The sequence below is a fragment of the Linepithema humile genome, chromosome 1 (assembly GCF_040581485.1).
Source record: "Linepithema humile isolate Giens D197 chromosome 1, Lhum_UNIL_v1.0, whole genome shotgun sequence".
In the NCBI taxonomy this organism is placed as follows: Eukaryota; Metazoa; Arthropoda; class Insecta; order Hymenoptera; family Formicidae; genus Linepithema; species Linepithema humile.
The window spans coordinates 36008202-36029130 of record NC_090128.1 but is presented as its reverse complement, the minus strand read 5'-3'; the positions used below and the strand labels follow the sequence as shown (position 1 = coordinate 36029130).

Sequence of the window (20929 nt, the reverse complement as noted above, 5' to 3'; positions counted from 1 at the left end):
ACAATTGCAAAATTATGTATACCGATACCGACAGTCTGATATACCTTCTGCACTGCGAGGACGCGTATCGGGATATGAAACGCGATATTTCCAAATTCGACACGAGCGACTACTCCGAGGACAACGTTTACGGTATGCCGCGCGCCAACAAGAAAGTACCCGGTCTGATGAAAGACGAGAACAACGGCGCGATCATGACGGAATTTGTCGGACTGAGAGCGAAGATGTACGCGTTGAGAGTCACCGGTCAAAAAGACACCAAAAAGGTTAAAGGTGTAAAAAAGAGTGTAGTCGCTAGAACGATAACGTTCGACGATTACATTCGGTGTCTCAACGCCGAAATCGAGCTGACGCGGCGTCAATCGTGCATCCGCTCAAAGTTGCACGAGGTGTACACCGTGTCGGAGTCGAAGCTCGCGCTCAGTCCGTACGACGATAAGCGGCACGTCGTATCCGGTTCCACCGACACTCTACCATGGGGACATCGCGAGATACATTTGTAAATAATGCGTAGTAATTTATATAGTTTAATATTTTATGTATTATTGTTATTAGTTTTTTAAATGTATATATTGTAACATATTGTAGTAATAAAGAACACCATTGTATATATATATGTATAATAGTTTATTATAATACAATGTAAAATATACACAGTTTATTACAATACATCGTCTTTATTTATCCAAGAGTTGTGCGAATTGTCGAATCCCAACCACTTTACAAACACCTTATCGTCCTTTCGGCGCAACACTTTCTCCACGAGATAAACGTCGGGTTGAGCGGTCTTGAGCAATTCGTGCTCGTAAAAGCCTCCCGCGACCTGATCTCCGCGATAATCTTTAATCAGATACGTCACAGGATTGGTACGTTGCACCGTGGCGATCTTAAACACCTCCGTCGACCAATTCGGCGTGTATCCTTTCTCGAATACAGTTTTGAATTTGCTCACGCGCACCGAATCACCCACCCTGAATTTCGCCGGTGCGGCAATTTTTATGTTACTGTACACGGTGTTCAAAAGTCCCTTTGCGATCGCGGGAGTGACATCGATCGGACGCATACCGATCGTACGATGTTTACGACCGTTGTATTCCGAGACCAATCGCGGTAAATCGTCGATCCACTTGTACGATCCCGCGAGCGTAAAAAACTTCCACATTTCGTTCTTCAACGTGCGATTGAATCGTTCCACCACCGAAGCCTTCATGACCGAGTATGTCGAATAATGATTGATGCCGTGTTTCTTGACAAGATTTTGGAAATCTCTGTTGTAAAATTCTTTTCCATGGTCGGTCTGCAAGTTTTTCGGAATTCTCTCCCTAAATATCGCGGAAAATGCTTTGGACGTTTCGATTCCACCTTTGGTCTTTAAGGGCACGGCCCACGCGTACTTGCTCAGCACATCGATAACGGTTAGAATGTAGTTGCAGCCGTCGTTGGATCGCGAGTACGGTCTCATCTCGACAATGTCAGCCTGCCACAAATCGTCGTATCCTTTCACGACGACTGGCCGACGCGTAAAGTTTCTTCTCGCCGGTGCGTGGAGCTCGTCCACGAGCGATCTCCTCTCCAGGCTCACCGCTTCCTTCTTGCTCATTGTGATTCGTTTTGCTTCTTCTTCTTCATCGCATCATCGTAGTATTCGATGAAATTTTTGCAGTTTGTTACGACAGTGTACTAGAAGACTCCGAGGAGGAATTTTCGGTGTTTTTGAAAGAATCTATCCTACCGATATTGATGCAAAAGTTGTGCTCTTCCATCGAGTAGCGCCACACTCTCGTCGAGGAGACCTCTCAGATCGTGAATCTGTCGTTCCAACGCCACGTATCTGGTCTCGATGTAATCGTCGTGGTCCCTCTTCCAGGTCCGCTCGGTATTCTCCGAATCTTCGAGTCGCGAAAGTACTTCTCGCTTAAAATTTTCATGGAGTATACGATCTCGATTCGCACGATCGCTCATAAGCTTGAGGTGATGATCCAGATGCAGCTTGTTGACAGCGTCGGTGTCCGCTTCAGGGTCGGCGAGATGTCTGATTACGCGTGACTTGGCGTTGAAAACCTCACCATCCTTGCAGAGACAATTCTCGCGCACGTAATTCTTCGAGACTCCGCCGCTCTGTCTCGTCACCCTGACGCTTCCTCCTCCTAACTGTAGTCCGAATTTGTTGATAGACATTCCTGTAGCATCACACGAGCAATACTGGCGATAGTTGAAAAGCTGTGATTAATTTATAATCAGACCGGCTTCGCGCAGTTCCTCGATAATCGAGAGAAACTCGTTATCGTGCGCGTTGTTTCCCGCCTGACGGGAGGCGTCCAGCAATCGAAGGCGATCCACCAATTCGTTCGGATCATCCCAGTGCACGTAATCGACCGCGTTGTCGGTCACAGTCATGGTCTGTGGTACGTTACACTTGGGTAACGTGCGACCCACACCTCTCTTGTCGAGATGTGCAACACCTCCACCTTTCTTAGATATCAGAGGTGTGATGATATGTTTGTATTTGTATCCTTTGTTTCCCAAAACAGGTAAATGCGCGTTATGACCGCGTCTGTGAGCGTTAGTAGCGAGTAGTATGCTCTTGTACTTTTGTTTGTCATCCTCCGTACACAGCGTATCGTCGGGAAGTCTTTTGAATATTAATTCAAACAGGCCGGGTGTGCCAGCGTATTTCACACCGTCCACGATCACATTGTCGTCTTTATCAATGTCGAAGACCTTGTCTCCGAGAAACGTTCCCGCATCGTTAAAGTATACACCGTACACGTTGTCGATCCCTCTCTTCTTGTCACCACTCAAGAGCTCCCCGATGTACTCTTGACCCAGCGGACCCATTTGGCCGTACAGAGCTTCCCGACCATCGGACGTTTGCATCGTCTGTCTCACGGATGTTACGAAAGACGGGTCCGTGGTTTCGAACACGTTTTCGGTCGGTAAATATGTCGGCGCTTCAAACACCAATTTTTGCGGCTGGAACGGAGTCGAGGCTTGTATCGGTGGCGTCAATGGGGTCTGTATCGGTGTCGTCAACGAGGTACGCTTGATTTTCTTTTTCTTCTCAGAGCTTGTCCGCTTTCGTTTGATGTCCGGTTCGTTTTTAATCTCGAGATCGTCAACCGAATCATCGTCACCCTTGATGTTCTCGACGATTCGTTTCAACGGCTCTACGATCGGTTTCAACCGTTTCTCCAATTGCACCTTTTGCTCCACTCTACCCGTCTTCAACGTCCGATGCTTCTTGCGAATCGACTCGCTCGTACGAGCGATTTCCTTCGCGATCTTCTCCCTTTCGTCGATATCTTTCGTGTCGAGCGTCATCGTCAACGTCTCGAGAACAACTAACCATTCCGCGGTACCGCAAACTCGTTAAAACCACGTCTGTAACGTCCATCGTTAATCGCACTATCCTTGTCTATCACTAAAAATCCGTACTTGTGCTGCCAACATGCGTGACACAATGTACCGAAATCTTCGTACGTCATGTCCGTATTCACATGATCGTTGTAGACGTGCTTAAGGTTTGTTCCATCCTGCTTGAATATTACGAGTAAATTCGCGTTGTCGCGCACGAGATGTTTCGGTATTTTTGCATACGTTTGGCATAGATATAAACAATCGACCTTCGAATGTCGACCCATAGCAAAGTACTCGCGTATCGCATTCTGCTTGTCGCACGCTATATCGTCGAAGACGAATACGGAATTCGGTAACGCCTCGCTGTGCGGTACAATTGTGTTGTTGTCCGAGAATGTAAAGTAGCCGATTTCATCGATCGATCCGAGCAATCTTTCGAGATACCGATACTTTGGTTGATTCAACGATTTCGAGTACACGTACACGTTTTCGAAACGTACACCGTTCGGACTTTCCAGCAGACTAATCATTACATTGGTTTTACCGCAATTCGAGGGACCGCAAATGATACCGCGTATCGTGTTTGGCAGCATTTTACCGTGTCTGCACGCCTTCTCACAAACCCCTTGCCCACTCTTATCATCCATGTTTTTCACACGGATCGTGTACGGTTGTTGTACAAATTTCATTTTTTACCAGACTCTTTCTCATCCTTGTTATTACGCGACGAGTGCGCAGCATCGGATGTCGGAAAGAGCGGTGCTCGGATATTTGTCGCTAGATCTAAAATATCTCTATTTCCATACATGATTCGGACATTATCCTGAAAAAAAAAAAAAATATTGTTTCAAACACACGATTAGCGATACACGTTTGCGACATTCACCTCCTTCCGTTCCTTCTTATTATCCCGGTTATTCATTGTACTTTGTCGTCCGACAAACTTTGATATTCTACTGGTTAATGATCGATACGCGCTTCCTATTTATAGGTGAGCGCTGTCGAAACACACCTCAGTTGGAAATATGATTTACACGCGATACGTTAGAATTCGCGCTCTATGAAACGATACAAGGGTGCCGGTTTACTGAACAGTGTGATAAATCGACTACCGTTGGAGCTGCATATACCCGGCTACCAATTTTGCGGGCCGGGGACTCGTCTGCGGAAACGACTCGCGCGAGGGGATCGAGGTATCAATCCGTTGGACGCGGCGTGTCGCGATCACGACATCGCGTACTCGCAAAACCGCGAATCAGCGGACCGCCACGCAGCCGATCGCGTTCTCGCCGATAAAGCGCGGGTGCGGATCACCGCTGCGGACGCGACTCTCGGTGAGAGGGCTGCTGCTACCGCCGTATGGGCTGCTATGAAAGCAAAGACGAAATTGGGGATGGGTATGACAAAGGGAAAGAAGAAGAAGAAGACCAAGAGGAGAACGCTTCCGACGGCGAAACGCGGTGGTATGTTACCGTTGTTACCGCTCTTGGGAGTTATCGGTTCGCTTGCCGGTGGAGCGGCGGGTGTTGCAAAGGCGGTGAACGACTCTAAGGCCGCGCGACGACAACTCGAAGAGACGAAACGTCACAATAAAGCAATGGAAGGACGGGGGATTTATCTCGCTCCGTACAAGCGGGGCAAAGGATTAAAGAGAAAACAAAAAACGTCGAAAAAACGATAGAGATGCCCACGGGTGCCACCACCAATCTACAATTGTCACGAATAGCGAAGCGTATGCGAATACCGTATTTCCGAGGTGTCTACATGCGTAACGCTTTACCCAACAAGATACATAAAAATGAGAGCGGTATCGTGAATTTGGACGATGTCGACGGGCCGGGCACGCATTGGGTGGCGTACGCCAAGAGAGGCGATCGCGCCGTATACTTTGACAGCTTTGGCAATTTGCAACCGCCGAAGGAGCTTACACGCTACCTCGGAGACACCGATACAACGATAACGTACAATCGCACGGTCTACCAGACGTACGATCAAACGATCTGCGGACAATTGTGCCTCTTGTTCCTCCAGAAAATAGATATAAAAATCGATCCGCCATCGATCGACATCAGTCGTCGATGGAATCTCGGCAATGTCGCTGACGCTCACTCTAAGCGGTAAAAGCAGCGTTCTCACAGTGGATTATTTTCCACCGATAGACTTGAGCGATGGGGACTACGAGCTCGGCCTAACCACGATGGAGACCTACAACACGATTCCGAACGTGACGGTAGCGAACAATAAATTTTATTTCGACGGCAATGACGAAGAAATTACAATTCCCGAAGGATCGTACGAATTGGACGCCATTGCTTCTTATCTGAAACGCGCGATACTGCAAAAACGAGGAAAAAGTGAAGAGCAAGATTATCCATTGTCACTTCGTCCCAACGTTAATACCATGAAGAGTGAAATCATGTGCGCTTTTCGAATAAATTTCGCCAAACCGAATACCATCGGACCGCTGTTTGGATTTTCGACGGGTCGTATACTGGAACCGAGAAAGTTGCACGAATCAGATTCCTCGGTAAACATCGTCAACGTAAACATTATTCGAGTGGAATGCAGCATAACCACGGGTGCGTACGCCAACGACAGGTCGGTGCACACGATACACGAATTTTCACCGAACGTGCCTCCGGGATATAAAGTCTCGGAAACACCGGCGCAAATCATTTACCTTCCGGTCATCGCGAGGAGCGTTACCGATATCACCTTGCGTGTGGTGGATCAAGACGGACGATTGATCGATTTTCGCGGAGAGGAGATTACCATCAGACTGCACTTGCGGCGACGTGGTGCGAGGAAATGCTCGTGTTGAACGAACAGCGAGTGATTGAGAGAACAACGAAAATTGGGAAAACATCGCCATTCAAGAGGCTCAGTATGACGAACGTAAACTTTTTAAAATCGTTGGGATTCGTTGTGAGAAACGTTTAAAGAGATGGATATACTCGACATCGCTGACGAGCCCGTCTTCGACGAGCGTATCGTGAAATATGAGATGCACACGTACAATCCGTACGCTAACACGACGTTGGGACACAGCGATGAGATACGAATACCGATACAGCAACAGGATTTGTACATGTTACCGTGTGAGAGTTTTCTCTACGTTGAAGGAAAACTCGTTACTCCTGCCGGTGAGAATAGAGATAACGTGTGTATAATGGGAAATAATTGTGTCGCGTTCATGTTTGATGAAATGCGATACGAGCTCGACGGAGTTGAAATCGATCGTAACAGAAACGTTGGAATAACGAGCACGATCAAAAACTATGTATCGCTGACGACGGAGAAGAGCAAGACGCTGAAATACGCATCGTGGAATCCGGATGGAAATCCGTTGCTCGATGGAAACTTTAATTTTTGCGTTCCGCTCAATACTCTTTTAGGATTCTGCGAGGACTACAAACGGATTGTAATCAACGCTCGTCACGAACTTGTATTGATACGATCGCGCAACGATAATAATTCTCTCGTTGGACGAGTCGATACGAATCCAACGATCGAACTACTCAAGATACAGTGGCGAATGCCGCATGTATCTCTGAGCGAAGTCAACAAGCTGTCTCTTCTTCGAACTTTGGAAAGCGGAAGATATCTGAGCGTGTGCTTCCGTTCGTGGGATCTGTACGAGTTTCCTCTGCTGCAGAATACAACGAAGCATTCCTGGGCGGTCAAAGCCGCAACGCAATTGGAAAAACCGCGATACGTAATCTTTGCTCTCCAAACCGGTCGAAAAAACGTACTGTCTGAAAACGCTACGCAATTTGACGCTTGTAAACTCACCAATGTGAGACTGCATCTGAATTCAGATTTTTATCCGTACGACGACATGAATTTGGATTTCGACAAGAGTCGATACGCTATACTGTACAATATGTATGCACGTTTCCGCAAAGCCTATTATGGACAGGACGATACGTATTTGGACATCGATGAATTCTCGAAAGCCGGTCCGTTCGTAGTCATAGATTGTTCGCGACAAAACGACTCTGTCAAGAGCGCCACCGTTGACGTGCGAATAGAATTTGATTGTAAGGAAAATATACCGGCCAACACCACCGCCTATTGTCTCATTATACACGATCGAATGGTCGAATATAATCCACTGAACAACATTGTGCGCAGACTCGTGTGAAAAGTTATAAATTAGACGTGTGCGAATGGGAACGTCAGTTTTCCGACGGTCGACGACGATGTCGAACGTACCAATTTTCGTCGACTTGCAAGGTTACGCGTTCAACAACATTTTTATCGTGAAAGAGGTAGCGGTACTTCGAGATGGCGAAACGCTATCTCATTACGTATTTCGTGAACACGTACCGTGGTATCTGTTGACGAAATCGGAAAAATCGCTGGCGTGTTGGTTACGGATACACCACCACGGCTTCCGATGGGAAGATGGACACGTCTCGTACAGTCAGATGAAAAGTCTTATCAACAATGCCATTGGTACGGAACCGTCTCTGATATACGTGAAAGGACTCGAGAAGAAAAAGTGGTTGTGCGAGATTTTGGAAGATGATGTAGAGATTGAAACAATAGATGCGGATTACGAAGATATCGCACGCCTGACGAACTTGGATGTAATCGGAACCTTGCGCTGCGCGTATCACACGAGACATTGCGCTATGCGGAATGTTTGCAAATTGTACAAGTGGTGGTTTGAGCGTAACAAACGTGTAAAACAACTATGATTTATGCTAATAAAATAATGTGTATCACACTCGTATGACTTTTATTCCACCTTTTATCCATCACATAATCCACCATATAATATGGTCTATCGCTTATCTCGTACATCTTTCAGACATTTATTGAACGTATATCAAACGTCTTTGAACGTCAATCGAACTACTTTTAACATCTATTGAACATCTATTGTACGCCTCTCGTACATCTTTGAACGTCTATCGAACGTCTATCGTACATCTATTGTACATCTTTGAACGTCTCTCGTACGCCTCTCGTACGTCTATCGAACGTCTATTGTACGTCTTTGAACGTCTATCGTACTACTTTTAACATCTATGTAACATCTTTTAACGTATTGTTGAACATCTTACGTACAACTTTTAACATCTTTTGTACATCTATCGAACGTATTTTAACGTTTATTACTACAGCGAAATTGACGTTTTTGCGTCGAGCTGTATATAAGGTGTGCGGAAGAGAGAAATTTATCAGTTCAAAGTGTGCACGCGGTGGAGAAAAAAGTATAGAAAAATGGAGCGTGATCAGAATAGAAAAAATTCCGAATACGAGAAGTGTAAGGATTGCGGAGTGTACCACAAGCCGATAGCTGTGGTCGAGCCTCGTCCGAGAACGACTCAAGCGCCTCCCGTCCCTCCTCGTAATCGTGAAAGGCGTTAAAGGCTCGGTTGAAACAATTTTTTTTTTTTTGTAAAAAATGTATAGATGAAAAAAAAAATATGAATAAAATTTGTTAATACTAATCTTATTGCGATTTTTTCTCCTTTCACCTACCATCCTTAAATTACATATTAAGTTTAGATTAGAGTTCCTATTAAATTTATATTTTTACCACGGATAATTTGTATTAAGAAGAAAACATAAGTATATTATTGGTGTTTAGAATAAATGCATAACTTAAATAATTCACTCTATATTATTCGCCACAATTAAAAGAAAAAAAAATGATAGTCACTGGTTCGCTCGTTTCCTTCTATCGTGTAGTGTAACATGACGCGCGCGCTTATCTCGCAGTAGGATAGGTCAGTGAATAAGATGAGGCACAGGAATAATAATTCAAATTATTTTATTGATAAATAATATTTATTAAAAATAATTAGTTCCGCATACATGGTTCAGTGTTGTATACTCCGTTATCCCGGTTCTGCAAAAACATTGTTCATTCTTTTCTTGCACCGAGGTGTTGCATACTCCGTTCTCCCGGTTCTGCAAAATGTGTACGATCGATGTTTGATGTTGAGGAGTTGTGTGTACTTTGTGCAAATGTATCGATGTCGGCACCTTCTCTGGATGCATTTTTCTAATTTTTTCCAGTATCGCTGATCTATACTGCTTCGGTATCATATAATATATGTAGTCATAATAGTGTGAAGAGATCCTTGATATTAGACTATCCTGAGCGCATAACGAGCACAACTTTTCCATCAATATCGGCAGGATAGATTCTATTAAAAACGTCGAAAATTCCTCCTCGGAATATTCTAGTACACTGTCGTCAATTTCACTCGTCCATTCGATAAATTGTTGTCGAAATATAGTATCCGGAATATATGGTTTAATGAATGCAGGAAATGTTGTATACTTTTCAATTATTTCCTCACTGCTTTTATACTTCCTTCTACATTCCCGACATGTTGTTAACCAATCTGTGAGAGTACTCAGATTTTCCTCTCGTAAGGCGAGACTGTCTTCCATCTCTGTAATAAATAAAAATTATTAAAATAAAAATATTCAATTAGTTATTACACATTCGAAAAATGTGTATTAAAGATATTTTAAAAATGTGTACTTTACCTATTTCAGTTTGCACAAAGTGCAATCTTTCCTGTACGGTGGGGGCCCGTCGATGTGGTCACGCTGCCACGACTGGTTGTAGTGCAACGAGCACCGACGATAACCTTGCACTTCCGGATCCGCTCTTAAATGATCCGGTAGCCTATCCCACACGTGATCCACAAACCGAGCAAAGTTTTTTATAAGAATCACTTTCGGCACGATTTCTAATTGCTCCGCGGACAAGCTCAGAATGTCACGTTCGTCCAATAGCGCGATGAACATTTCGACTGTTACCTCGACTTGGTCATGATGGACCTTATATACCCGCTTGTTGCACACGACATTGATTAAAACTATCGATGGCTCATATTTGCATTAACAATCCTTATCTTATCTCTTCCGGGAATTATTGTGATCTGATACCCCCCACCATTCCAAAATTACCTCCTCTCCTCCAAACACGATGACGCATCTAGCAACATGGCGATGCCTACAATTTGTATTAACAATCATTATCACACCCTCTAAGAAACGGCGCTCAAATGCTGCCTCTTTGTTCTAAAATACAGCGATGACGCAATCCGTAAATCTGCACGAACCTGCATACTATAAACATAATGATTCCGACAACATGGCGCTCTACTTTGATGTGTAGAAAAAAAAACCTGCACCAATAAACAGTTCTCTTTCCAATAAACAATCCTTATCTTTTCCGGAAATCCTTATCTCGCGATTTGTATTAACAATCCTTATCTTCCGGAAATTATTGTAATCTGATACCCCTACCACTCCACATTTACCCCCTCTCCTCCAAAAATGATGACGTTTTACCCCCTCCACTGTTATCCGATACCCCTCTTCCCCTCTTCACCCGCACCCCCCTCATTGCCCCTGGGTTAGAATTATCATAGTATAACTACTCATTTCCATATGTTCATTTCCATTACGCACTTTTTCGCAAACCAAAAATGGAAAAGCACACACGAGGCACCACGTTTGCATTGCTATTTGGCTTAATGTATTATCTCTTTTGCGGAGCATAGCTTCGATGAAATTTGCGGATGGTTTATTAACTTTTTCTGTAAATCCATATTGGAATGATGATATTCGATCATTGAAATATTGAACATTGAACCTTCCCTGTACTAATATGTATTCACGTAATATTAATTTTAAAATCATTGGGCATATACCGCATAGAAAATCATGCATAGGATCAAAAATTTTATTTCGAGAAATATGGAAATAACGTGAACTATGCAATGAACAGTCCTTGGACTCCTGTCGCTGATTTTGACTCAGCAGAAAAGTTTGTCTGTTCTAAGAGAGCAAGATGTTCTTAAAAACCTCTTCAGTTCTTGGTTGTGCTGTTTCAACAGAACCAGCATGTAAATCGGCTCTGGTATACAAGCACATTCGACAAAACTTATTGGCTGATGGTCCAAGAAGATTATATACATCATGAACAGAAAGTCCATCCCCAACAAAAGCAGCTAAAAATCCGCGAAGTATAAATTGATGAGGTCCAATTTCTATGGGTATTTCTTCATCGCTCTCTAACTTAACTAAGTCTTGCAAAAACGGAGCAAGAATCTTTTTAGATCCATACTTTTTTACATCCGAATCACAACAAAGAAGCAGAACATGTATGCTACTAAGTTCTGAATTTATATGCGGTGGCAAATTTTGAATTGTGTAATAAAAAGCTCCTAACTTATGCACACCTGTCTTCGATCCCAATGGGTTGACAATAGGGATGCACCGGATAGTGATTTTACCGGATAGCCGGATATAGGATAAACGTATACTCTCGCGACCGGATACCGGATAATCCGGCTGGACACTATTTTTTCGGATAAACCGGATATTATGCGGCAGAAACATTTTAATATTTAAAAAATGGAGTTAATTATCAATTAAATAAAGAAAAGAAAATATTGTTATTTACTTTAAAATAATATTTTATTGTCAATTCTCTTGATTGTTAAACAGTTATTAAAAATAAAAATTAAATATTTAAATTTTTTATTATAAAAATTAGCATTTCTGCATTGTCTGGATGTAATTTATTTCGATGGTCTGTGTAAACGTTCCCTGCGGAACTAAATAGTCTTTCTGAATTTACTGAAGAAGATGGAGCACTTAAATATTTCAAAACAAGATTTTTTAATTTGGAAATTTAGAATGATGTTTTTTCCATCACGATATGGGATTGTCTGTCCTTTTTGTTAGCGGTAATACTAAATATTTCTTGAGTTCAGTTTGATATATTTACCTTTTTTTCTTAGATCTGTCACTAAGTTTTCTTTGAAATTCAACTTGTCCATTAGCTATTTCTTCGGTAATACTCGCATTAGTCGCATTTGGATTTTCGGTATCCGGCCGGATAAAAGAAAATATCCGGCTATCCAGTATTATTCGGCAGAGGCCGGATAATACAGGATAACCGGATACATATCCGGTATCCGGTGCATCCCTAGTTGACAATTTCTAATTCGTCATAATATAACTGGATTTTTAAAGTGTGTTTATGTTGCAGGAGAAAAGGATGAATTGTAGCATGCTGACCATCTAGAAATGAAGCTAATATATTGTCATCAATTGATTTTCTTTCTGACAGAATAGCTTGTCGCACATCTTCGTTTGACAGCACCAATTTCAGAGAATCAATGATAGGAATATATTGACAAGTTTCCATAATCATTTTTGGTATGTACGTGGCTGTTTCACTATCAAGTTTACTATCAAGGCGATATCCAAAAGGGATTTCTATGGGCTCAATATATCCGCAATGCTTTTTCAAAGCATTAATTTGTTCATCCAATGTTCTCATTTGTTCAAAAGGACTATCAAACTCTAACACTTGTAAGACATTTTTTGAAACATGTAGCATGTTATTGTCTTCAAAAATCTTTCTGACTTTTTTCTTCATGAAATCTCGGACAGTAAGTAAAAGTTCTTCGCATTCGTCAAGAATCTGTGTCAACAGGTGCCCTGTCATTGAACCATTACATTGGAATTTCGCAATCATTCTAATCACTAACTTTTGTAGATCAAAATCTTCATCATTATTGTTATTGTTGCTATCATTATCACTATAAACTAAATTGTCATGAGTGTTTTCTGAATCTTCTGAATCATTAAACTGTACACATATTTCGTTATTCATTTCATTATTATAAAGTTGATTAATAACCACTGCAGGCCCTCTCTCTCTCTCTTGTTCAGGTTCAGTATTTCTTTCATGCAAGTGATAGTTTCTAATATGCCTTCTCAACGTATAAAAGTATATAAAAGTACGTTGACAACCACTTTGTCCACATTTAAAACCTGCATTGCCTACACCACGATTAATTGTGAGCCCATGGATGGATATAAAATGCCGAACTAAACCATTCAATCCATCAGAAACTAATTGTTGACACATGTAACAATTTAGTCTTTCCATTATTTATGATCTCAGATCAATTCCTGTATTAAAGTAATAAATATAGCAATGAATAAGCAATAAATAAGCAATGAATACATTTTAAAATATAATGATATAAAATAAATTTTTTTTGCAGTGATGCAACTTTTGAATTGATGATTTTTTAGTGTCCATAGTAGTTACACATATTTGCAAGAATATACATATATTTTTGTATATCTTATATATATGACATATAATATTATATTCATCTTTAATGTTATAATATAAAAAGAGTTCGGAATATATAATATATTAGGTGAAAAAATTAATGAAGTAATGTATACTTATATAAAATAATAAAATTGTGAATTTTGTATACTTTAAAAAAAAGTTTCAATATATGAAAAATAATGAAAAAAAGCAATGTAAATTCGATATTTGCAAATGCTATTTTTTCTTTGTTAACTTATGTTCAGAACCATAAAGATTTATTAAAATATGTAGTCACGTGTGCAACACCAGATCTGTTATCAGAAAACTAACCATAATTCCAACTAATAAAACCTTTGTAGGTCCAAAAAGTTTCTTCTATATAAATAAATATAAATATGTAATTGAGAGATATGTTCCAATTATATGAAAAATAAAAAGTTAATATAACCTTGAAATATATTTAATGTGGCTCCATCAATACCCATTGACTGCAAATAATTGATGAAATTATTTGATGATGTCGCAACAGCAGCCTCCATTTGTTGTTATAGAAGTAGCTGTAAATATGGAAAGAATTATGTAATATAATTATAATACTATCGAGAATACTACAGTATTAAAATTCTTTTCTTTTGATATATTTGATACTCAAACAGTACAAAAGATTAAGACACCTTTTTGTTATGAACAAATTCTTATATATTGTTTGAACTGATTAAGAATATGAACAGATTATAAATATTTATATATAAATATTATAATAAATATATAAAATATTAAGTTAATATTTCAGTTAATATTCAGTTAATATTTAACACAATATTTATAGTAAGTACAAAATTAAAAAATTTATCAAAATATTTTATAAATTTTTTAATTTTGTACTTACTATAAATATTGTGTTAAATATTAACTGAATATTAACTGAAATATTAACTTAATATTTTATATATTTATTATAATATTTATATATAAATATTTATAATCTGTTCATATTCTTAATCAGTTCAAACAATATATAAGAATTTGTTCATAACAAAAAGGTGTCTTAATCTTTTGTACTGTTTGAGTATCAAATATATCAAAAGAAAAGAATTTTAATACTGTAGTATTCTCGATAGTATTATAATTATATTACATAATTCTTTCCATATTTACAGCTACTTCTATAACAACAAATGGAGGCTGCTGTTGCGACATCATCAAATAATTTCATCAATTATTTGCAGTCAATGGATATTGATGGATAATAAAAAATTTATCAAAATATTTTATAAATTTTTTAATTTTGTATTTACTATAAATATTGTGTTAAATATTAAAATATTAACTAAATATTAAATCCACTTCTCGTCACCCGTGACAATCCGATGCAAAAAAGACTTCCTTTCGAACCGTTGAAGCATTTCACAAATGGTTTTTCGATGTTCCATTTGCCTGTCGTTCAATGCGTGTGGCACCCATTTTCCATACTTCTGGATTTTTCCCATGGCTTTTAAACGTTGGCAAATTGCTACTCGGGACACATTAAGTTTTTCTGCCAATATTTGTTGTGATTGGGTTGGGTCTTCATCCAACAACACCTGCAAATCCTCGTCTTCAAACCTTTTCACTGCATCAGGATGTTCATTGTCTTTCAAATCAAAATCTCCACTTTTAAATTGACGAAACCATGTCTCACATGTTCTAATCACTGGAGCATGTTCACCATAAGTTTCTACTAGCAAACGATGTGCTTCAGCTGCTTTTTTCTTTTGATGAAATAAGAAAAGCAACGAATGCCGCAAATGCTCTTTATTTGGAACGAAACTCGACATATTCATTGATATTAAACGACTATGACGCTATTATTTTGACAGAATGAGACTTAGGTGTTTTTGAAGGTTAATGTCAATAGAAAACAATCGTGTATATAACAAATCATAGAAATGCCTACATCCTGCTAGCAACACCTACTGTAAAAACCGGCAAACTTTAACTTACACTCTTTTATTATAATATTTATATATAAATATTTATAATCTGTTCATATTTTTAATTAGTTCAAACAATATATAAGAATTAGTTCATAACAAAAAGGTGTCTTAATCTTTCGTAACTTGATTTCATGAAAATCGGATAGTCATCGTTTCATGTAATCGACGTAAACTAATGTACACTAACATCTAAAATTAATTTTTGTAATAAACATCTCTTAAAGAAGTAACAATAATTTCTCTAAAGTTTTTTTGAGGTTATATAATTATACACACATATAATAGCTTCATCTTTAATATCACTCGACTATAATAAATTGCATATAATTAAATAAATATAAACCTTATTCTCTACAATAACGTAACGTAAGGCCGTAATAGACCCAGTATAAAGCGCGGAAAGATTGCGAGTGAACGAATTATGTATTTTCTTCCTTACAGCCTTATTACGATCATTGTAGAAGAAGCTTAATTAATACTTACCTCAGAGCTGTGGATTTAAGATGTGAGAGATAATCACAAATGGACACAATACTTATTCGGCTGGACACAATACTTATTCGACGAGAGAAAGATCTACGTATATACGGACAGCAATGGGGAGAGCGTAGTGCGTAGTGCGCTTTAGTGACGAGAACAAATGCATATCGACGGGAACTATTTTATCAGTGAATTCGTCATAGCCTACTGATTGCGAAGTAAAATATTGAATCACTGATAGAATCAGTGGAATTTTCACTGTTTCAAATTAAGAGAGTAAAGAATTAAATTATTATGAGATAATGCGATAATGAGATAATTACGCTAGATAGCATAGTCCCAATTTCAAGACAAACAGAAAAAGAAGGATCTCTGATTTTACTTTGAATCCTTGGTTTATCGAACCATCTCTGATATTTGCAAACTTGATATTTGCGTGATAAGTTTATTTTAACTGACCTAAGATTTTTATCATATAAATATACAGAACAATTTGTGTTTTGTGCAAATAATATTTTTTATATAAATATTTTTTATCAAGAGACACGGTAGTGTCTCGCGCCACGCGCAGCGCGCAACACAAGCGCAAGACCGACCGTGTCTCTTTACGCGAGTCCGAAAGTTGAGACGAGCCGAGATTATCGGATCTCAATAACGGCTGAACCGATTGAGTTGATAATAGGCTCAATCGATAGCGCATACCCAAATTACATAAGAAAAGTATGCTTGTTTTTACTGTAGGTGCTGTAGAAAAAAAGTTATAATAATCCAAAGTCGAAATGTTGAAATAATTGTCGTTTTCCTAGGATGTCCAGCTAAAATGTCCAGTTTCCGATTTCTGACGTTAGATGCGCTGATGGCGCTGAGAAGCCGCGCGGCGCGCGCTTACGATTTGACATTTTTATATAACCTTTCAGATCAGAAAGTGTTATAAAAAAGTAATAATAATGAATTCGAGTTAACAAATTTGGTCATTCGCACTACATTGCTCTGTTACTTTGGTGCACACTCAAGACTACTTATTAATCCAGAGCAGTGTAGTGCAAGTGACCAAATTTGTTAGAAATTCGTATTAAATGAAATAAGTGATATGTTGGTGAATGTGAATGTCTTAGTAAGTATCTACTACACCTTTAAAAATTTTTTATTTTGCAAGTTATTATTCATACATAATTCGAGACTTTAGTGAATAATTTGTCTAAAATAAATAAAATTGAATAGCTCAAAGTTTAACCCTTAGTCCCGACTCATGGGTCGTTTTCGACCCAAGCAAAATTTCAAAGTGCTGTAATTTTTGAAAACGGGTACGGAACGCGCCATATCCCCTACCTAAAAAAATAATTTTTATCGAAATATTATGATTGGGACTTCAAGTTGAAGGTTGAAAGAAGCTCCATGAATTTTTTCAGATTTTTTAAAGCGTTTTTACTGATCCAAATAACGCAAAGACGCAAACAACCCATGAGTCGGGATTAAAGGTGCCGAAAAGAACCGTCGGGACTAAGGGTTAATATTTCTGTTCTGAGTATCCTAGATTAATTTCAACAATATTTATAATTCTCAGTCAATTTTATATTTTAAAAAATATAGCATAAGTCGCCTTCTGTAATTAACGCTATGGTTGACAACAAAATTATCCACATCACAATGTGGGCAGAGAATTAAGTGTAAGAAAATGTTCATATCATATTTTAGGTATATTATTGAATTTTATTTATCCATAGAAAAAAGATTATAAACACAAACTAAACAAAAAATCTTGTAAAACACAAAATGAAATTGACTGGAAATGATAAATATAGATGGAACTAATTTAGTATACATAGAACAGAAATATTAAACCTTGATATTTAATTTTATTTATTTTAGACAAATCATACACTAAAGTCTCGAATCATGTGCTTTTTTGACAGAATGTATGGTAAAATTAAAATTTATACAATCATACCAATTATCAATATGCTTTATGTGACAATTGTTTAGAGATTTTAGTGTATGATTTGTCTAAAATAAATAAAATTAAATAGCTCAAAGTTTAATATTTCTGTTCTATGTATACTAAATTAGTTCCAATAATATTTATAATTTCCAGTCAATTTTATTACAATCAAAACAAAACAGTGTTTTACCTTTCAAAAAATTGTATATATTAAATTTAAAAAAACTGTCGTATATATATTATTAAAAAAAAAAAAAATAATATCTATCAAAAAATTACCTTTTTTAAAAAAAGGTAAAAAAAAGGCGCCAAGTACACGCTCTTGTTATAACTAAAACAAAACAGTATTGTTTTACTTTTCAAAAAAATTGTATATATTAAACCTTTGAAAAAAACCTGTCGTATATATTAAAATTTTCAAAAAAAGTTATTCTATATATTTATTACAAAAAAATATGATATCAGGAAATGGCACCAAGTGGGACTAAAGAACTATGAAAAAACTTGTACACTATTTCTATAAAACTTTTCTATAAAACTCTTGTACATAAAAAGCTGTCGTATATATAATTAATTATACTATATATTATCTTTTATCATATTTTACATATACTATACTATATATACTATATATATTATAAAAAAATTTTTTAAATATTTTAAAAATAAAAATATTTATTAAAAAACGCAAAAAAAACTTGGCGCTACTACACCTCAAAGTAATGAAATTAATTATTAAAAATTACCGAATGCGAACGCACGGCTGAGATACGACCGCCTACAGACTACGGTCGCTAGGCGCGCGGCCGTAGTCTGTAGGCGGTCGTATCTCAGCCGTGCGTTCGCATTCGGTAATTTTTAATAATTAATATCTCTTTAACCCTTGTGAAAATTGTAAAATGGTAGCGGACTTTTCGGTTCAGTTTGGTCTGCTCTACCGGCATACGGCCGCTGTGTCAAAATTTTTGGGACACCCTGTATATACGACAGCTTTATGTACAAGAGTTTTATAGAAGAGTTTTATAGAAATAGTGTACAAGTTTTTTCATAGTTCTTTAGTCTCATTTGGTGCCATTTCCTGATATCATAATTTTTTGTAAGAAATATATAGGATAGCTTTTTTTGAAAATTTTAATATATACGACAGGTTTTTTTCAAAGGTTTAATATATACAATTTTTTTAAAAAGTATTCTATACAGCTATTGATCGCAATCTATAATTATACATATACAATACAATTATTAGGATATACATTACAATTATACATATACAATACAGCAATTAAAAAGTTATCTTTTAAAAAAAATATTTAAAAAGCACCAAGTACATGTATCTATCAAAAAAATTGTTGCATACATACAATACAGTGCTGTTTTAATTAATACAATATACTTCCAAAAAATTAATTTAAAAAGTTAAATCTAAGATATAACTTTTCAGTATTGATTACAATTATTTTTTATAGAAAAAAAACTTTTGTACATAAAAATATTGATTTAATATCTTATTATATTACTAAAAAAAATTATTAATGGAAAAAAGCTTGACATCCTGATTTTATATACTATTAATTATTTAATTGATATATGTTTCTGACAGATATATGCACTTGTTTTTCACTTTAATTGACAGACTTATGTACGAGTCTCTTTTTACTTTTTTTTCAAATAGATAATTTTTTAGTAGGATAAAATGCCCTATTAGAGGATATCATTTGTATTTGTTTAAATTCTGATCGAATAAGATTGTTAAAAATTTGGAAAAAATACATTTTACACTCTTTCTACTGTTACTTGGTTACATTCTTGCGCAATTTGCAATAATATTTTACTTTGAGGAGTTATAAAATTATATCTACAGAGAGGCAATTCTTTACCTCGCGTAAAATAGGTTCCTAATTCTGGGCAGGCTATAAGTATAAATAATCAATAGGAAATAAAATAAACTTTTAACACAATTAATTTTAAAAAAGAAAAAAATGTATTGCTAAAAAATTGAATCACAAGCTTGAAAAAAAAAACATTATTTGTGCAAATAAAGATAATAACTTTGAGAAAACAGCAAATTTAAGTGACAGAAACATTTAAAATTTGATTGCAACAAAGGAATTAATATAATTAAAAGTAAAATACCCACATTAAGCAATCTCCTATCTCGAATTAGGAATTCAATATCTGTCTGCCAACATAACTTAACTCTAAATGGTAGTGAGGTATTTTTGAAATAATACATAAAAAACAACGTACTTTAAACTACTTTCTGGCATAAAGATTATTAAAATATCTCTTATCTTGATTACGTAGTGGAATTACGCAGGAGATTAAAAAGAATGTTTCTTTTCGTCGAAATCAGAAAATTGAAAACAGCGTGGTTAATGTACGTGATAGCGCGATTTCACAATGGTTATTCGCCGTATCCTTCCACACTAGTTACAAGAGTCAGTTGCAAAGTGCAGCTTTTAGGAGCCAAGAAAAGCGTCTACTCGGAATTAGGCAACCACCTCAAATACACGACACTTTACCTTATATGTACATATTATATCTTTCTCAAATACACGTTCAAAAACAATGTACACATTATATATGATGAATATCAATTATTATAAAAAGAGCAAAGAAGAATCTAGCATCTCATTCCTATCAAAATTTATCAGAAGATCAGAATTCTCTTTGCTAATCTTATTGAACGGTAAAAACATTAAATATCATATTCTTTTCATGCCTCCATATTTCTTTAACCTACATGCATATAAAATAACGCATTTTAATAATTTATAGGATAAAGAAATAATAAAATCATTATTTTATATGCGTATTAAATATGGATCAATATATTTAATTATTAAATACAGCTACGTCAAAATATTAGACTAGCTGCACTTATAGTTTTTTCATGTTTCTATATAAATTGCATAATACAAAATTCAACATTTTTATATTAGTTTTATCTAAAAAAAGATGTAGATATGGAAATTCCGTCGTTATTTCATGATGTGTTCAGACACGTTTAGCACAGATAGAGAATCTGTTATCGCGGTTTGAACAAAAGGAAACCAA

At 37.1% G+C, this 20929-nt stretch overlaps 3 protein-coding genes across 3 annotated transcripts in view; 1 reads left to right on the top strand and 2 right to left on the bottom strand.

The window, feature by feature from the left end:
• The window catches only part of LOC105670168 (uncharacterized), a 25638-nt gene extending 10330 nt beyond the window's left edge, over window positions 1–15308 (bottom strand). The window contains exon 1 of the mRNA XM_067359781.1: window positions 14835–15308. Coding sequence (XP_067215882.1) covers window positions 14835–15300 — 466 coding nt within the window. The 5' untranslated portion in view covers window positions 15301–15308. The remainder of the gene's footprint in view (window positions 1–14834) is intronic.
• On the top strand, window positions 15–612 carry LOC136997200 (uncharacterized). Its single transcript, XM_067347662.1, has one exon. It carries the CDS (start codon window positions 15–17, stop codon window positions 501–503), a length of 489 nt encoding a protein of 162 aa, XP_067203763.1. The 3' UTR covers window positions 504–612.
• LOC137001245 (uncharacterized) lies at window positions 2226–3321 on the bottom strand. The gene has a single exon (XM_067359770.1). It carries the CDS (start codon window positions 3319–3321, stop codon window positions 2227–2229), a length of 1095 nt encoding a protein of 364 aa, XP_067215871.1. The 3' UTR covers window position 2226.
• Window positions 15309–20929: the final 5621 nt, after the last annotated feature.